At 50.0% G+C, this 16,718-nt stretch overlaps 6 protein-coding genes across 6 annotated transcripts; 4 read left to right on the top strand and 2 right to left on the bottom strand.

Moving 5' to 3' along the window:
• Positions 1-323: 323 nt before the first annotated feature.
• On the top strand, positions 324-4,658 carry N7466_004533 (uncharacterized protein; the record flags this gene model as incomplete). The annotated part of the gene is made up of 9 exons (XM_057163930.1): positions 324-385; positions 460-1,284; positions 1,334-1,515; positions 1,564-2,252; positions 2,300-2,875; positions 2,930-3,081; positions 3,135-3,232; positions 3,290-3,737; positions 3,806-4,658. 9 exons carry the CDS (start codon positions 324-326, stop codon positions 4,656-4,658), a joined length of 3,885 nt encoding a protein of 1,294 aa, XP_057022611.1.
• A 658-nt stretch (positions 4,659-5,316) lies between these two features.
• On the top strand, positions 5,317-6,047 carry N7466_004532 (Mg-dependent acid phosphatase; the record flags this gene model as incomplete). Its single annotated transcript, XM_057163929.1, has 2 exons — positions 5,317-5,513; positions 5,594-6,047. 2 exons carry the CDS (start codon positions 5,317-5,319, stop codon positions 6,045-6,047), a joined length of 651 nt encoding a protein of 216 aa, XP_057022610.1.
• Positions 6,048-6,375: 328 nt separating this feature from the next.
• Positions 6,376-7,221, top strand: N7466_004531 (transferase hexapeptide domain protein; the record flags this gene model as incomplete). The annotated part of the gene is made up of 1 exon (XM_057163928.1): positions 6,376-7,221. One exon carries the CDS (start codon positions 6,376-6,378, stop codon positions 7,219-7,221), a length of 846 nt encoding a protein of 281 aa, XP_057022609.1.
• A 320-nt stretch (positions 7,222-7,541) lies between these two features.
• N7466_004530 (putative filament-forming protein (Tpr/p270)) lies at positions 7,542-13,635 on the bottom strand (the record flags this gene model as incomplete). The annotated part of the gene is made up of 2 exons (XM_057163927.1): positions 7,542-13,288; positions 13,344-13,635. The coding sequence occupies 2 exons, from the start codon at positions 13,633-13,635 to the stop codon at positions 7,542-7,544; spliced, it is 6,039 nt and encodes a 2,012-aa protein (XP_057022608.1).
• A 644-nt stretch (positions 13,636-14,279) lies between these two features.
• On the top strand, positions 14,280-15,167 carry N7466_004529 (transcription factor TFIIE subunit TFA2; the record flags this gene model as incomplete). Its single annotated transcript, XM_057163926.1, has 1 exon — positions 14,280-15,167. The coding sequence occupies one exon, from the start codon at positions 14,280-14,282 to the stop codon at positions 15,165-15,167; it is 888 nt and encodes a 295-aa protein (XP_057022607.1).
• A 382-nt stretch (positions 15,168-15,549) lies between these two features.
• On the bottom strand, positions 15,550-16,516 carry N7466_004528 (3,4-dihydroxy-2-butanone-4-phosphate synthase RIB3; the record flags this gene model as incomplete). The annotated part of the gene is made up of 3 exons (XM_057163925.1): positions 15,550-16,063; positions 16,228-16,345; positions 16,453-16,516. 3 exons carry the CDS (start codon positions 16,514-16,516, stop codon positions 15,550-15,552), a joined length of 696 nt encoding a protein of 231 aa, XP_057022606.1.
• Between the last annotated feature and the right edge of the window lie 202 nt (positions 16,517-16,718).

The following is a 16,718-nucleotide window of genomic DNA, read 5'->3' as shown; positions in this document are numbered from 1 at the left end:
GCTTTGCCCTAGATATAGACCTGATGTGGTTGGGGTTTGTCGAGGCACGGGACTCCCACGTGCAGTATCTCCCACATGATTTCTTCATCCTCCACAACATTTTTCTGTGATAATCCAACCAAACCTAACTTTTAAAGCTAAATATCTTCATTATGCGGCGGAATCCATTTCCTTCAAGTCCCTTTCAACCTTCCCCAAAGCGGCGATGCATCAATACCAGATTCGCTGGTTCTGCTCGCGGTATGACCGGCATCATAGATCAGAGACTCATTGGCGGCTCTCAACGACCACAAGAAACAAGTTCATTCTCATCACACTTCCCAATGACCCAAGAGCCTGTCTTATCTGCAGGCCATGATGAGGACCAATTGGATGAATTTGGTGGGTATACGTCCGGTCTTTATGCAATATTACATCGCTCAAAATTAGTTTAGACCTTGAACTACTGGCCCAATCCAGTCTGGCCCAATCTAGTGCGATCGAGCAGCCGCCCCCTTCAGCTCGAAGAGAGATTCCACACTTCGAAAATATCCCTATATCCGTGCGAGGCATCGTGTTGGTTTCCAAAGATGTACTGCCAGACAGATATCGAGAACTGTTTCCATTCCCGCTATTCAATGCAGTGCAGAGCAGATGCTTCGAGCCAGCCTACAATTCTGATTCAAATCTTGTCCTTTCTTCGCCCACAGGAAGCGGCAAGACCGTCATCATGGAGCTAGCTATTTGCAGACTTCTCAACGTGCTGAGGGACGAGCGGTTCAAGGTCGTCTACCAGGCTCCGACGAAGTCATTGTGCACAGAGCGATTCAAGGACTGGAATACCAAGTTTGCCACTCTGAATCTCAAATGCGCGGAATTGACCGGAGACACCGATTATATGCAGTTGCGCAGCGTGCAGAATAGCCAGATCATCATCACCACTCCAGAGAAATGGGACTCCATGACTCGAAAGTGGCAGGATCATATGAAGCTGCTCCAGTTGGTCAAGCTTTTCCTGCTGGATGAGGTGCACTTTCTCAAAGAGTCTAGAGGTGCTACTCTTGAGGCGGTAGTTTCACGCATGAAGAACATCGGTTCGAACGTCCGCTTCATTGCTCTCAGTGCTACAATCCCGAATTCGGAGGATATCGCTACCTGGCTAGGGAGAGATGCTACAAACCAACATATACCGGCTCATAGAGAGCATTTTGGCGAAGATTTTCGACCTGTCAAGTTACAGAAGTTTGTTTACGGGTATCAGTCTTCGGTCAACGATTTTGCCTTTGACAAGATCTGCATGACAAAGTAAGATTTTGCTAATTTAATTGAGTTCGTGATGCTGACCATTTCATAGACTCCCTGACATTATTGGGACGCATTCGTGCAAAAAGCCCATCATGATTTTCAGTTGTACACGCAATTCGTGCGTTGCAACAGCCAAGGAACTAGCTCGTCTGTGGGATATGACCAACCCACCTTCTAGGCTTTGGAAATGCCCCACCCGACCGATTCAGGTCAACAATGAAGATTTGAACAGTATGAGTCCCGATTATTGACATTGCAAACATGGCTAACAAGGTTTAGCAACCATCTCCGCGGGAGTTGCATTCCACCATGCAGGCCTCGGCCCGAGTGATAGGCATGCAGTCGAGCAAGGCTTTCTCGATGGACACATCAACGTGATATGCTGCACCTCAACTCTTGCTGTTGGAGTTAATCTGCCTTGTCACCTTGTAATCATCAAAAACACCGTCAGTTGGCAGGACGGTGGTTGCAAAGAGTATTCGGATCTCGAAATGACGCAAATGCTCGGGCGTGCAGGTCGACCCCAATTTGATGACAGCGCCGTCGCAGTCATACTCACCCGAAAGGAGCGCGTTCCTCACTATGAGAGACTGGTGTCGGGAACTGAAAGTATTGAAAGTTGCTTGCATCTGAATCTGATTGACCATATCAATGCCGAGATAGGACTGGGGAATGTCACAGACATTGAGACAGCTATCAAGTGGCTTGCTGGAACCTTTCTTTTTGTGAGACTACGTCGGAACCCAACTCACTATAAGCTCAAAGAAGGGGCTAGTCAGGAAGATGAAGACGAGTTACTCAGACAAATCTGTGAAAAGGACATCAATCTTCTTCAAGAGTGCGGTCTAGTCGAAACGGAGAGCTTGCGCTCAACTCCGTACGGTAATGCCATGGCGCGGTACTACATCCGATTTGAAACGATGAAAGTTCTGCTCAGTTTGAAGGAAAAAGCTTCATTGCAGCAAATTGTAAGCAAAATTCATTCCCCGAGACAACCCTAATCTGACGAATCTAGCTTGGTGTGATCGTCCAAGCCGAGGAATTTCGAGAAATTCGTTTCAAGGCAGGCGAAAAATCACTTTACAAAGAGATCAACCGTGACCAAGGGATTCGATTTCCAATAACAGTCGACATAGCTCTAACAGCTCACAAGATCACCCTTCTACTTCAATCTGAGCTTGGTGCACTCGATTTTCCCTGTGGAGATCAGTTCCAGAAATTCAAATTTTCCCTTCAGCAGGATAAGAGTCTTGTCTTTGCACATGTTAACAGATTGGTCCGCTGTGTGGTTGACTGCCTGATTGAGCGTGAGGATTCGGTGTCCATCTTGAACGCGCTGGATCTAGCAAGAAGTGTTGGTGCGAAAGTCTGGGACCAGTCACCACTCCAGATGAAACAGATTGAGCAGATCGGAGTCGTTGCTGTTCGAAAATTGGTTGCCACTGGTGTTTCAAGCATCGAAGAACTCGAGTGTATGGAGGCGCATGAAATCGAGATGACCCTCAGCAGAAATCCACCTTTTGGTACAAAACTACTTTCTCGACTGAAGGAGTTTCCCAAGTTGCGCATCGAAGTCAAGTTGACTAGCAAAGTACGCTCCCCAATCACTCCAAGATCTACTGCGGTACTAATGAATATTCACCAGGAAGTAAAGAACGGCTCTGTTACCGTCCGTTTCAAGTTTGAAGTGGCCTTTATGAATGAAAAGATCCCAACTTATTTTTCACGGCGACCAGTCTACGTCTGTTGCTTGACAGAGACATCTGATGGGCGGTTGATTGATTTCCGCAGATTCAGGTCAAGAAGAAGAAAAAAACGAAACATACCGGTTGATTCTTACTTTTATATAGTGCGATTAAACTGCAGAGCAGCATGGAGATCGCACTCTCTGCAAGCATGAGCAGCCCAGATCAACGTATTGTGTGCCGTGCCATGTGCGATGATATTGGTAGGCTACTTTTGGAAACTTAATGTGGTTTCGAAACAAGTGCTGATCATGATACAGCTGGGACCGCGCGGCAAGCGGAACTGAAGCTCGATGTTTCAGCCCATCTCCCAACAAAGCAATCTCAGACAATCAACAATAGCGAAACTCGGAAACCGGAAATTCGGGGCTGTCAGCAACTCCTGGTGGTATCGAAAAGGAAGTCCAAGGCAACTGATGAGGCTGACATTTTTGATGACGACGATTTCGCCTTCGATGACTTTTTGTTCCTGGATCGTCGGGAGAGATCAAAGAAAACCGAGTCCATGAAGCAATCTCAAGTCGAGGAACTAGACTGGCTATCCATTGACAATAGCACACCGAGCCCTGAACGAAAAGCAGCTACTTCGAAAGCGAAGGGCGGCAGGGGAGTCACTGAGAAAGAGTCAGAAGAACAGGAAGAAAACGAGCCCGTTCAGCTTGCCAACGGTAATTGGAGCTGCAACCACAGATGCAAGGACAAGACAAGGTGAGTGTTTCTCCAACAAAGACTGGATCTTACGTTTACCATTTTAGCTGCAAACATCTTTGCTGTAGAGACGGCCTTGAAAAACCTCCCAAGACTGGCAAGAAACGAGTTGCCACAACACAGAAAGTTGACGGATTGAATCAATTGACTTTGAAAGGTACTATCGCCAAAAAGGACATCAAAAAAGATGCCCGGAAGGAAAAGGGTAAGGCGGTATCAAACAAAAGGGCTAACCAAAGAGATTCTCCGAGTCCATTGAGAGGAGGGAAGAAACCAAAGACGTCCAATACAGCAAGCAAGCACTATGCGACGCCTTCATCAAGCAAATACAAATCTCTCCAAAGCTCCTCAAAGATACCTTCCAGTGACCATGACGATGATGATTTCAGTGACTTCCCGTCTCCGTCGGAAGTCTTCAAGGATTTGGGAATTGGATTTAGACAACCCCCTTCAATCGAAGTCCCAGACTTCGGCGGAAAGACAAAATCCTTCATCGACCTCACAACACCAAGCAGTTATCACTCTCCAGATATCAAGCCAAGTTCCGGGGCTTTGGCTGGAGAATTTCCATCAACAACTTCAACTTCTCCAGGGAACAACTATTCCTTTGCTCTATGGGAAGACCCATCGCCGTCTCCCAAGAAGGACGCATTCCCAAGCCCAGTGACCACCAAAAGCTCCTCTACGACTGTGCATTTGCCAGAGCTTTCCGAAACCCTCTTCCACCCAGAACAACAAGAGACTTATCTCGCTGGGTCACAGCTTTTGACTGATACGGAAAAGCCCGATTGGCAGGAATTCGATGCACCACTTGCAGTGGAATGTGACAAACAACAAGTCGAGCCTGGGGGTTCTCCCGGGTGGGAAGACATAGACCGGTTGCTGCTGGAGGAGTTCAAAAACGTTGTTGACTTTTATTGATTATGCTATATGAGCTTTCTGGCACGCAGACCAAGGTTTGTTTGATATGTTTTATGGCTGAATGGTCCGTCTGACTTTATTGTTGTGGAGAACTAACGTGTTTGGAGGTGCTGCTTATCCTATTTACTTTGGCTTTCTAGATACCAGGGTTCATCTTTGGCTGACTGCTATTACTCTACGAGGTATGCTTACTGAGATACTGAGACTGACAATGTGCCAATATAATTGATATTTGAATTTTCTCATTCCTTGAAGCTTGACAACAATGATAGTCCGTGGCTACGTATAGAGTTGACGTGCAGGTAGTCAGGTGAGTACCTAGTACTTGTGCCGCTGGAGCCAGCACTTGAGAGATACCTAGTCCGCAAGAATTCCATCGAGCTTTTTCAAAAATAATAATTGGAATCTGCATTCATCCGTGCCAATTTTTCGTCAAATTTACCTGATAAGCTTCAATGTTGTCAATCGAAGTATATCCGACGATGACGTATGTTGAAAGAGGAACGCTTGATTATCAAGACGGCACGTGCCGACCCATTTCCCCCGCGATTTTTAACATTTGCGACTTTAGGAATTATATACACTCGTTAACTTGTTGGCTCCCTTCGCTACATACCATTATACACCATATTTGCATCCTGTTTATAACTATATAGCCATGGTACGAGCAGGCAAACGCCAAAACACCCAACCCTTGGAGGAGACCTCAGTGGCCCCCGCAACCTTCACAGATGGCCTCCCACTCCCCAAACTGATCGCATTCGACCTGGACTACACACTATGGCCATTCTGGGTCGACACGCACGTCAGTGCTCCCGTCAAGGCGCGCGACAACAACTCCCGCATCGTGGACCGGTATGACCAAGCACCTTAATCAAAAACGTGAACCCCCCAAAACACGGCGTGCAAATCCAAGTTCTAACTCGCGCAAACAGGTGGGGTGAATCATTCGCCTTCTACCCAGCCGTGTCTTCAATTATATACGCCTGCAAAAGCCGTGAAATCCCCATGGCCCTGGCCTCACGAACACATACCCCCGACCTAGCGCGCGACTTGCTCAAAGCCCTGCACGTCATCCCCACCTTCTCGGACAACCCTGGTACAAACACCAAGACGAGTCGTGCGCTGGAATACTTTGATTTTATCCAGATTTTCCCGGCCAACAAGACACAGCATTTCTCGCGGATCCAACAGGCTAGTGGGTTTGAGTATGAGGATATGCTGTTCTTTGATGATGAGGCGCGGAATCGCAATGTGGAGACGGAGTTAGGGGTTACTTTTTGCTTGGTTCGCGATGGGATGACCCGCGAAGAAGTTGATCGGGGGGTTTTGGCGTGGAGGAAAAGAAATGGGATTAAGCAGAAGCTTGCTGATGAAGAGGAGCCGTGAAGCTTGCCTTCCATTGATGTTGTCATGTTTATAATTAAATGGTTAGGGCTTAGACTAGATCAGATACCCAACGAACAGGGCCACTATGTCCCCTTTTTTCGCGCTGTATTATTGATCATTTGAGATCCATACGACTATGATTCTACCAATGATTAAGGATCCGCGGACATAATATATCAGAGTACAAACCATGCATGTGTCATACCTACATGGATCTGGTCTGATGTTGTAGTGTAGTGGCGGGTGCATGCCAAACTCCGCAATCCCCGAATCCAAACATCCTCACATCTCCACACGTCAACAAACTCACAACATCCAACACCCAACAATGGCCACCCTCAAGCCACCCCCAGCGCAGCACCGGTCCTCACACACACCATCAGGACCACCAAAGGCCCCCGTCAAAGCCGACCCCACATCCACAATCGCCGACACAGCCGTCTTCCAAGGCAAATACCCCGTAACCATCGGCGCGAACACAGTCATCCACCCACGCGCCCGATTCTACGCCTACGAAGGCCCCATAATAATAGGCGATGGCTGCATAATCAGCGAAAAAGCCGTCATCGGCGCGCCTCCAAACTCATCCTCCTCCTCCCGGGGCTCGTCACGATCCCCATCGCCCGCTCCATCATCGCAAACACAAACACCCACCACTACCCGGCCGACCTCAACAGACCCAGAAGCAGGCGCAGACACAAGCGCAGAATCTGCCGCAACAGAATCCTCTCAAACCCCACCCCCACCTCCGAAAAAACAAGACCTCACAACCCGACTCTCCTACTTCGTAACAGTCGGTCCCCAATCCACAATCCGCCCGGGCGCCCACATCCACTCCTCCGCCAGCATCGAGGCGCTAGCCACAATACAGCGGCACGCGGAGATCGGCTCGCACGTGAAGATTTGCTCCGGGTGCGAAGTGCCAGAGTACGGTTCTGTGCCGGAGTGGACGGTTGTTTGGGGGTCTGGACTTGGGCAGCGGAGGAGGAGGGCGCGGGGGGCAAAGTCGCCTGGTCCGGCTGTTGTTGTTGCGGCGCAGGTTACGCAGACGCCTGTTCCTGGGCTTGCGCCTGAGGGGAAGGTTATTGAGGATGCGAGGTTGATGGTTTTGCAGAAGGAGAGGGAGGTCTTGGCGAGGATGATTGTGCCTGCTGGGGCTGCGAAAAAGCGATGAGATTATTTGGAATGATCCTTCTTTTTATGGATTTTGTATATGGAGGATTTTGACTACTATGTATTTGGTAGATGATTCGAGGTCTAGAGATGATTGATGTGTGTGGAGGACAATGGTTTGCCCTTCGCTTTGTATTGCCTCGATCATGTTTGATACATAGTGCAGATGTTTGTTAGTTGATACCCATTCTATAGTAGCTTTACGTTCGGTTCGGAAGTACAGGGGGAGAGATTGTTCATAGAAGGATGAATACATAAAATTGAAAATCCTGAAAACGCCATCATGGACTAGATACAAATAAACAGCAAGTGATATAGCAACTAAGATGAGCCACCACGAGGCTGGCCACCACCGCCTCGCATGCGTTTACCACCACTAGCACCCTCATTAGAGGCATCGGCCCCATCTTCTCGGTTCCGCTTATTTCCCTGGGGAATAAATTGACGAGCTTGGATGTTTAGTGACCCCCGAGTCGCAGGAGCTCCCTGCCCGTGATTTTGATTTTGATTTTGAGCTTGTTGAGGAGCGTTCTGTCCACCGCCACGGCCTTGTCCGCCTCGGCCACCTCGGCCTCGTGGGAGGCCAGTACCACGCTGACCCTGGCCTTGAACCTGGCCTTGTTGCTGCTGGTCACCTTGCTGCTGGCCATGACCGAAAGCTGGTTGCTGGCCACCGCCGCGCCCACCGCGCCCACCACCGCCTCGCACAACTGGTAAGCCCGACTGCTGCAAAGCCCTAAGCATCCCCGGTGGAGCATTAGCCGGGGGCTTGGTAGGTAGAGAAGCAGGTTGCTTAGATTGGTCATTCGATTGCGATTGACCAAAAGGATTGGAAACTTGGGTATTCTGGGTTTCACCCTCTTGTGGCTGTTGTTGGGTGACTGGTTGTTCAGTAGTAACCGTTTGGTTATTGGTCACCGCAGCTTGCGCGGGGGTTGTCACAGGGGTTGCAGCTGGGGATGGAGTAGGCGCTGTCACCTGAGCCACAACAGACGGTGCAGGGGAAGAAGGCAGAGCGGGAGACGAGACTGCTAACGGCTTCGCAACTGGCGCAGGCTTGGCTGTTTTGGCTACCTCCCAAACTTCGATGACGGGTTTTTGAGGTGTCTCTTGCGCCGCTTTTTGAACGACATCAATCTTGGCCTGGGCCGACTTGAATCGAGTTTCGTTCATACTCAAGCGGGCGGCATATTTCTTGTCATTCAGCTCAACGGCTGATTTCACCTTCTCTCCAAGCTCCGATTCATGGCTCTTCTTCAAAGCGTCTCTTTCCTCGTTGAATCTACTTTCCACCGCCGCCAGCGCCTCTTCATTGACAGCAGGCGTTGCCTGGTCTTGAGTCTGCATCTTCAAGGCTTCCTTCTCCTTCTCCTTGGCAACACCGGCCATGATGTTGTTCCTAACAATAAGACGGATGGTTTGATTCTTTGCAACAAGCTCTCGGGCTTGGGCGTCCGTGAGCTCTGGAAGGCCAGCGGCAGCAGCGACCTTGGAAGGTGTCGAAGGCACCTCTGTAGCATTTCCAGGCGTAGCAGAAGTTGGTTGCTCTCCATTCGAAGACGATTTTTGGAGTTCTTGCGCGTGGGCAGCACGGAGTTCTGCGAGCTGGGCAGTGTAAGCCTCTTTGGATTTTTCGGTGCGTTCCTTGATTTTGGCCTCAAGTTCAGCATCCTTGGCTGCAAGAAGACGATCTTTCTCAGCCAAAGCAGCTTCCAAACGTTGAATCTTTGCCTCCAGCTCCTTGACCTTTTGCTCATCCCCAGGCACAGCAACGGCTGTAGTTGGTGTGGGGAATTGGGAGGCAGGTGTTGGGTTGACTGTTGTAGCAGCGTCTGGCGCAGCTTCGTTGGTGGAAGCTGGTACAGGAGCGGTCGCAGTAGAGGCGTTGGCGAGGCTAATCTTCACACTTTCTAATTCGGTCTGTGTCTTGCTCAGTTCATCCTTGATAACTTCCTTCTCTTGCAGAACGGCGTTCAGTTCCGCTTGCTTGGTACTGATACGTCCAGTGAGCTCCTTTGACCGAGCCTTGAATTGTTCACCAAGTCTGCTGCGTTGCTCTTGTAGACGGTTCGCAGTTTCTGTCTCGATACTCTGGAGCTGCTCGTCGAATGTTGCTTTCTGGGCTTGCAAATCATCTCGCGCCAATACCGCCTCGTCCCGTTCTTTCTCAAGGGAAGTAAGTTTCTCTTTGAGGGCCTCCATTTCGGCCGGATCAACTCGGTCGTACTTCTGGAGAATGTTTTGAATGCGCTGCTGGTAGTGATCACGGTCCTTCTGCAACAACTGCATCTCACCATCCTTCGCTTCCAGATTTCCCTCCAGTTCATTGATTCTCAATTCCAAAGGCTGGATCTTTTGACGAAGCTCATCCAGTTGAGTAGTTTTCTCCGTGAGAGCTGCTTCGGTCTGCTTCACTTGGTTGCGAAGAGTAACACTGCTTTCGCGGAAAAGATTGAGCTCAGTAAGTGTCTCCATAAGCTTGTTGTGGTTGAGAGCATTGTGCTCAGAGTCGGCTGCAGCGCGTCGCTGTTGGTCCAGCTTGAGTCGAGTCTCATCAAGTTGAGACTGGGTGTAGTCGAGTTGTTGACGAAGTCTCTTCCCCTCTTGAGTTGACAGATGGAACTGAACCTCAACGATCTCCTTCTCCCGACGCAAGAATTTGATGACCTCCTGAAGGCCTTCCAGGTTTGGAGCTGACTGGCCATCATCATTCTCATCATCCTCAGGTACATTGGCACGGTCTCGCTGGAGAGCGCCGATCTGAGTGGTGATGTTCTCTAGCTGAGTATGCAAAACAGAGTTTTGGTGAAGCACTTCTTCGCGGCGTTTATGCAACTCGGTCAGCTCGTTCTCGTAGCGAGCTTTTTGCTCAGACCAACTGTCCTCCTTTTGGCTCAGGTCTTTCTTGTAAGTTTCAGACTGAGTCCGGGATTCAACCAAATCGAGTTTCAACTGATTGGCCTCGGCGCGAATGATCTGGACGTTCTTTGCGGCTTCGGCGTGCTTGACCAGTTCGGTCTCATAATTTTGCTGGGCGTGTTGAGCGATTTCAGCCTGTGCTTTAAGATCCTCCTGGTGGAACTGCGCGGTAGCGAGCTGTCGTTCATTGTCGTCCTTGAGACGAGTGATTTCCGATTCCAAGATAGCTTTTTGTTCCTCGAGATGGCGTGTAGCATCACCTTGCTCGTCACGTAGCTTCGATATTTCTGTGTTGGTGGTAGAAAGCTCAGAAGAAATCTCTTCGATTCGAGTCTCCAAATCTTGAATCTTCTTATCCTTCTCTTCAATAAGACGATCGGTTTCCTCGCGGTACATAGCATTGGTCTCGGCCTCTGCTTCCATACGTTCCTCGGTTGATTGGCTGATGTTCATATACTCCTCAGCTTGTTCTTTGGCGTGGGCCAGCTCAGCCTTGGCAAGGTCGAGGTCGCGCTTCAGCTCCGAGACCTCGATGGCGAGTTCTTGCTCCCGGGTCAGACCAATGGCATCTTCCCCTACTTCCTGGGCAGCATCAGGAGCATCAGCGGATGCGGCAGAGATGCTCGGGCGTGACTGGATGACCTGAATGCGTTCCTCCGCGCTCTTGAGCTCAACAGTGAGCTCGTCGACACGGGACTGCAAATGATCACGGGTAGTCTTGATCGCAACTTGCTCCTCTCTGATTGAGCCAAGACTGGTCACAAGGTCATCAATACGTTTCTGGCTTTGCTCATGCTCATATTCACGACGCATGGCAGCCTTCTTCGACTCTTCCATCTCATCATTCAACTTTCGCTTGGTCGTTTGTAGTTCGGATTCCAAGCTTTCCACACTGGTCTGGAGCCTGCGGCGGGTCTCACTGTCTGCATGCTCACGCTCGTTCATCATTGTCTGGAGGCTGGCATTCATAGAGTCAAGTCGACTGCGCTCATTTCGCATATTCTCTGCGTCCTCAACCAATCGCTTTTCAATATTTTTCCAAAGATCCTTCTCAGCCTTGAGATTGGCGTTTTCCCTTTGGAGGCTTTCCAATAGTCCTTTGGCTTCAACCAAGTCCTCGGCAGCTTGCTGCGTGCGGAGGTCTTGACGATTTGCATTTTCCAACAGAGTAGCGTACCTCTTGTGGAGGTCAGTGTTTTCGCTCTTTAGCATATTGAAGTTGCTCTGAAGCAGCTCAGTACGCTGAGAAGACGCAGCAAGTTGACTGCTAGATCGACTGATTTCGCTCAGAAGCTCACTGTTCTTTCGCGATAGTTCATTGACCTGCTGCCGGAGGGCTTTATGATCGGTCGTGGTTTCTTCGCGGAAAGTATCGAAGTGGGCTTGCACCTTGCGAAGCAGGTCGGCGTAATCTGTTGAGTCGCTAGGCTGGGTTTCGGTCACACCCGGGGGTACAGCACCGAGCGGCATAGACTGCGAGAACACGGATGTATCACCAATCGTCTGCTTTCGGTGCATCAACATACTGCGGAATGTGTCACGCTCCTTGACATAGCTCTTGGATTGGGCGAGAAGGTTGGCCACTTCGTCTCGGTAAGTCTGGTTGCGAGTTCGCAGTTCCTTAAGCTCCTCGACTTCCTGTTGTCTTGTTGCACTCCTGGCCTGGGCTTCCTCACCCTCCATCTTGTCACCAAGCTCTCGGAGCATACGGCGCAGAGTCACATTCTGCTCTTGCATGTCACTCAGATCTTTGAAGGTGGTTAAATGTTGGCTGATGAAGCGACCGGTTGAGTTGAGCTCAGCCGAAGACTCTTCAATTTCTCCACGAGCAATCTTTTCGAGCTCGTCACGGTCGTAGTCTTCGCCCTTCTTGGTCAGCGCCACTTCAAGAACAAGACTCTTGACTTGGGCACTCAAGTCTCGAAGCTGCTGGCGCAGGATATCGCCTTCGCGGACGAGGCCTTCAACTTGACCCTGCCACTTTCTAGCTTCCTTGGTGGCCTCATCACGTTCTTTGCCCGATGATTCCAAGAGGTTAGACATCTCAATCATAGCGTTCTCGAGGCGGCTGTGGTCTGCACGAAGTTCGTCGATCTCTGGCTTGCTCGACTCAAGTTCTTGCACCATTTCATCAAGAGCTGATCGCAACTCCTGACTGTTCCGTTGCTCCGTGGCAAGGAGAGATCTCATCTTGTCATACTCTGTATACATCTGAGTAACCGAAAGACCGTTCTTAGTTCGGCCAGTTCTCGGGGTAAATGTACTTCCAGGCGTTCCTGCTCTGACGGGTGTAGTAGGACCCATGCCGTTGATAGATCGAGCAGGGCTCATAGAGCGGTTTCGTGCTCCTTCAGACTCGAGGGTGGAGATTGCAATTTCAAGCTCAGCCACACGGCGCTCGGCAGCCGTCTTATCATTGTGTTCAGCTTCGGCCTCCACCCGCAGGCGGGAAATTTCCTCTGCTGCATCAGCAGTAGCTTTCTCCAATGACAACTGACACTCATGGGCCCGTTGCTTGGCGTTCTGTGCAGCAGAGCCTTGGAGCTCAGCGAGACGATTGGCACTGTCTAGCTCGTTACGGAAAGACTCCGCAGCTTGTATGGCTTCCTCCTTCAACTGCTGGATGTTAGACAGAGACTCCTCGTACCGTTGCTCAGTCTCATCCAGACGGCTCTTGAGGGAGTTTTCGCTGCGTCTCAAGGCGTCAATTGTAGAGTTTGCCTCCTCATTTTCGCGTTGAAGTTCAGAAATGCGAGCATTCTTTTCTTTGCGGAACTTGATGTGTTCAGCATTCTTGGTTTTCAATTCGGTCTCAAACCATTCATTGTTCTTCTTGGTCAGGTCCAACTCTTGTTGAATGCTCTGTTCGCGGAATCGTGCACTGGCGGATGCAGAACTGGCATTCTGGAGGTTTTGCTCAATGGTCGAGAGTTCACGTCGTAATTCAATTGTTTTCTTGTGCTGGGCGGACAGTTCCTCTGCGAGTTTATCGTGGGCAGCGGTCTTGGACTCTAGCAAGCGAAGGGTGTCTCGGTTCGATTCTTCTAGGGATGTGATGCGCGATTTCAGGGAGCTGACTTCGCCTTCGTTGGATGTGGAGGAGGATTTGAGAGTCGAAATTTCGGCCTCCAATGTACCACGCGTGGATTCTGTCAGGTATCAGAGTAAAGTCAGATATATGGGAGTTAGTTATTGAGTAATCACCAGATTCATGAAGCTTTTTCCTCAGTTCTTCAACTTCGGTATGGCCCTTTTCCACCGTGCCTTTCAGCACCTTGATCTTCGACTCGTTGCTGCGCACAGCATTCTCGAGCTCGACCTCTAAGCGGAGTTTGTCCGACTTCAGTTCATCGTATCCGTGTGCCTTGGCGGTGATGGATTGAAGAAGCTGGTTGACGAGGTCAACCGTCGGGGCCTCAGTAAGTGATGAAAGAGTGGTTTCGGACAAAGAAAATTGGGTGGATAAATAAGGAATGTCAAAAGTAATGTCTGCCATGATGGGTGAAGGTGCAAGCAGCTAAGGGCTGCAATGCCAGGGAAAGTGTCAGGTCTCTCGCAAAGCAATAGCAACCTCGAGGGTTCCAAAACGCGCTGCTGCGCACAGCTCTAGTTGAACACACAGGCGCTACCAAGGGAGACCTATATCATGGCGAGCATAGGCCAAAGGGGATGAATGTCGCAATTGAGCGGCCGGCGACAGTAAATCCGTGGAGAGGGAAAAGCACGATGCTAGTGGAGAGAGAGGTGAAGGGTGAATTACAGCCGCGCCAGCATTGCTTTCGTTCAAAGGCGGCCGTGGGCCCCGTTTTGCGTCACATGACCGACCCCCAAATCCGCTGGAGCCTCCAGTACATCACTCAAAGTTCTTTCATCTGTTTAGGCATTTGGCTTTCAACCCTTTCTTTGGTTTCTTTCGAATCCAGCCAAAGCGATTCTTTAACCTTGTTTCCCTTTCACCCGATTTTGTTCCTCGGAACCCAACCATACATCCTACTTTGCAGCATCATCTCTTCCTATGATTTCAATCGTTTAAATCGGAGCTCGATCCAACTCGAAATACTCCAACTCCCCAACCTCACCTTTACCAATCCTTGTCGTCCTACGTGCATAACTCGAGCATTTTGAATCCTCGCCGCAATCATGTCGTACCTACAGAATCAGCTCAAAAGCTTCAACACCCAGGTGATGGAGTCGGCGAACCGCATGCCTCAGCAGAGGCGTGTGGTGAATAATCAGCCTGCCCAACCCGCCTCCGCCAGTAGCTCCCAAGTGCCATCTTCCGCCCCGACTCCGTCCTCGTCTGGTGACCTGAAGAAGAAGAGACACGATGATATAGTTTACTCGCAACCGGCAAACACAGGCACGGGAAAGGATATCATGACCCAGGTCCTCTTTGCGATCGAACACATGAAAGCCAAAGGCGTGGCACTCAGGCTGTCCGATATAATCTCCTATCTCTCCCTTCAACATCGAGCCAACGAACAAGCCTACGTCCTCGCTCTGGGAAGAATTCTAAAGTCGCATGAGAAGGTGGAATTCGATCCCAACGGCGCCAACGGCGAAGGCACATACAGCTTCCGCCCTCCACACAATATTCGCAACTCGGAGCAACTTCTGCAGCAGCTTCAAGCGCAGACCACCGCTGCTGGAATGAATGTGCGGGAGCTTCGAGAGGGTTGGCCGAACGTCGAGGAAGCTATCAACCAGTTGGAGAAGGAAGGCAAACTGCTTGTGACTCGAAACAAGAAGGACGACCATGCTAAAATGATCTGGGCGAACGATCCATCGCTCATTGAGCGCTTCGATGACGAGTTCAAGCAGATTTGGGACAAGATCAAGATTCCGGATGCGCAGGCTGTCAAGGAAGAGCTGGAAAAGGCCGGCATTACGCCTACGAACAAGAATAAGGTGAGCAAGGCTCGACCGAAGATGGAGGCCAAGAAGGCCAAGAAGCCCCGCCGCAGCGGAAAGACTACCAACACCCACATGACGAGTATCCTGCGAGACTACTCCCACATGAAGCGGTAGTGGGTAAGAAAAAAGTTCGTCTCCACGGCCCGACAAGTCGTTCTATTTGCATTGCATTGGCGTTTTCAACTTGCGACTTTTACGCATCAATCTGTATTATTAGTATGACCAACATTAAAAGATACCCAGATAAACTATCAAATGGTCTTCAGTTTTTCTATCCTGACCTACTAATTTTACGTATTATTGATTTTACTACTTCTAGTAACCCCGCTACACTGCTGGCATCGTAAGAAAAACCAAGTCTAGAGCTTTTATGATTTATCTAAAAAGGTGTCCAGAAGAACTGCCGAAATGTAGGTACAAACAAGAGGGACCAATCCAAGTATACACAAGCTTCGGACATACTATATCAAAGACGAAGTTCAAAAGACAAGGAAGATCATTGCTTCCCATTCTTCACACCCTCAGTCTTATCCAAGTAAGCAATCATACCTTCAATCGTACAAACCTTAATCCCCCACTTCTTACCAAAGGCAAGACAGGCATCTCTGCGCATCATACCATTATCCCCAGAAATCTCAGGCACACCCTCAACAACATCCCCATTCTCAACAAGCTCCGCAATAACACCAGCCGGGGCCTTTCCAGCGAGACGACAGAACTCCACCGCGGCCTCGGTGTGTCCCTTGCGCTCGCGCACGCCTCCAGCGCGCGCCTGGAGAGGAATGATATGGCCGGGCCGGCGGAAGGAGTCGATGGTGGCATCTGGAGAGGCAAGAGTGCGGCAGGTGAGTGCGCGGTCTTGAGCGGAGATACCGGTTGTCACGGAGTCATCGCTTGAGTCAATTGTGACGGTGTAAGCCGTTCCCTTGGGGTCGGCGTTTTCCGTTACCATCTGGGGGAGAGCGAGGCGGGTGGCTAGATCCGGGGTGATGGGAGCGCATATTAAACCGCTGAGTTCGATTAGCTCCAATGATCAATGGGGCAATAGCATGATGGGTACGCTCGGCAGAGACAAATTCGCGGGGAAAATACGAGCGATCTTGAGAGACTGCCGGATTAAGCCGAGCCGAGCGAGCGCGCGTGTGCGGCGTTGGCGGGGTGGACATGTGCTCACCTTGTATGGCGCACCAAGAAGGCCATTTGGGCGGCTGTGATGGAATCTGCTGCAATTATGAGATCTCCTTCATTTTCGCGGTCAAGGTCGTCAAGGACAATGATGAATTCGCCATTCTCTGGGTGAGTGAGTCACTATTAGTCTACCGGATCATTTTTGAAAGCATTGTGTAGTGAGAGGGAGTAGAAGCGGAGGAAATTATGGGTTCTGGGAAGATACACTCACTGAAAGCGACAATTGTATCCTCAATGGAGTCGAATTGGTGTGCAATATCTGTCATGGAGGGCATCTTGGATGGTGGGTATGGGCTTATCGGCGCAATTGTTTTGCCCCTCACTTCGCAATTAGATGTTTGGAATGAAATATGAGGAATGAGAATGACTCGAGAGAAGTTTTGAGTCAAGATGAAGTGCGCGCAAAAAAAATCCAAGGTTCAAATGTTGGTAATGGAAAATAAGCGGGATTGTTCGAGAAAGTTTGCCTCCGTAATA

This window comes from Penicillium verhagenii, assembly GCF_028828195.1.
Source record: "Penicillium verhagenii strain IBT 33310 chromosome Unknown utg000005l_segment0_segment0, whole genome shotgun sequence".
NCBI lineage: Eukaryota > Fungi > Ascomycota > Eurotiomycetes > Eurotiales > Aspergillaceae > Penicillium > Penicillium verhagenii.
Note: the sequence above shows the minus strand (reverse complement) of the source record. Positions and strands in the feature narration are given on the sequence as shown.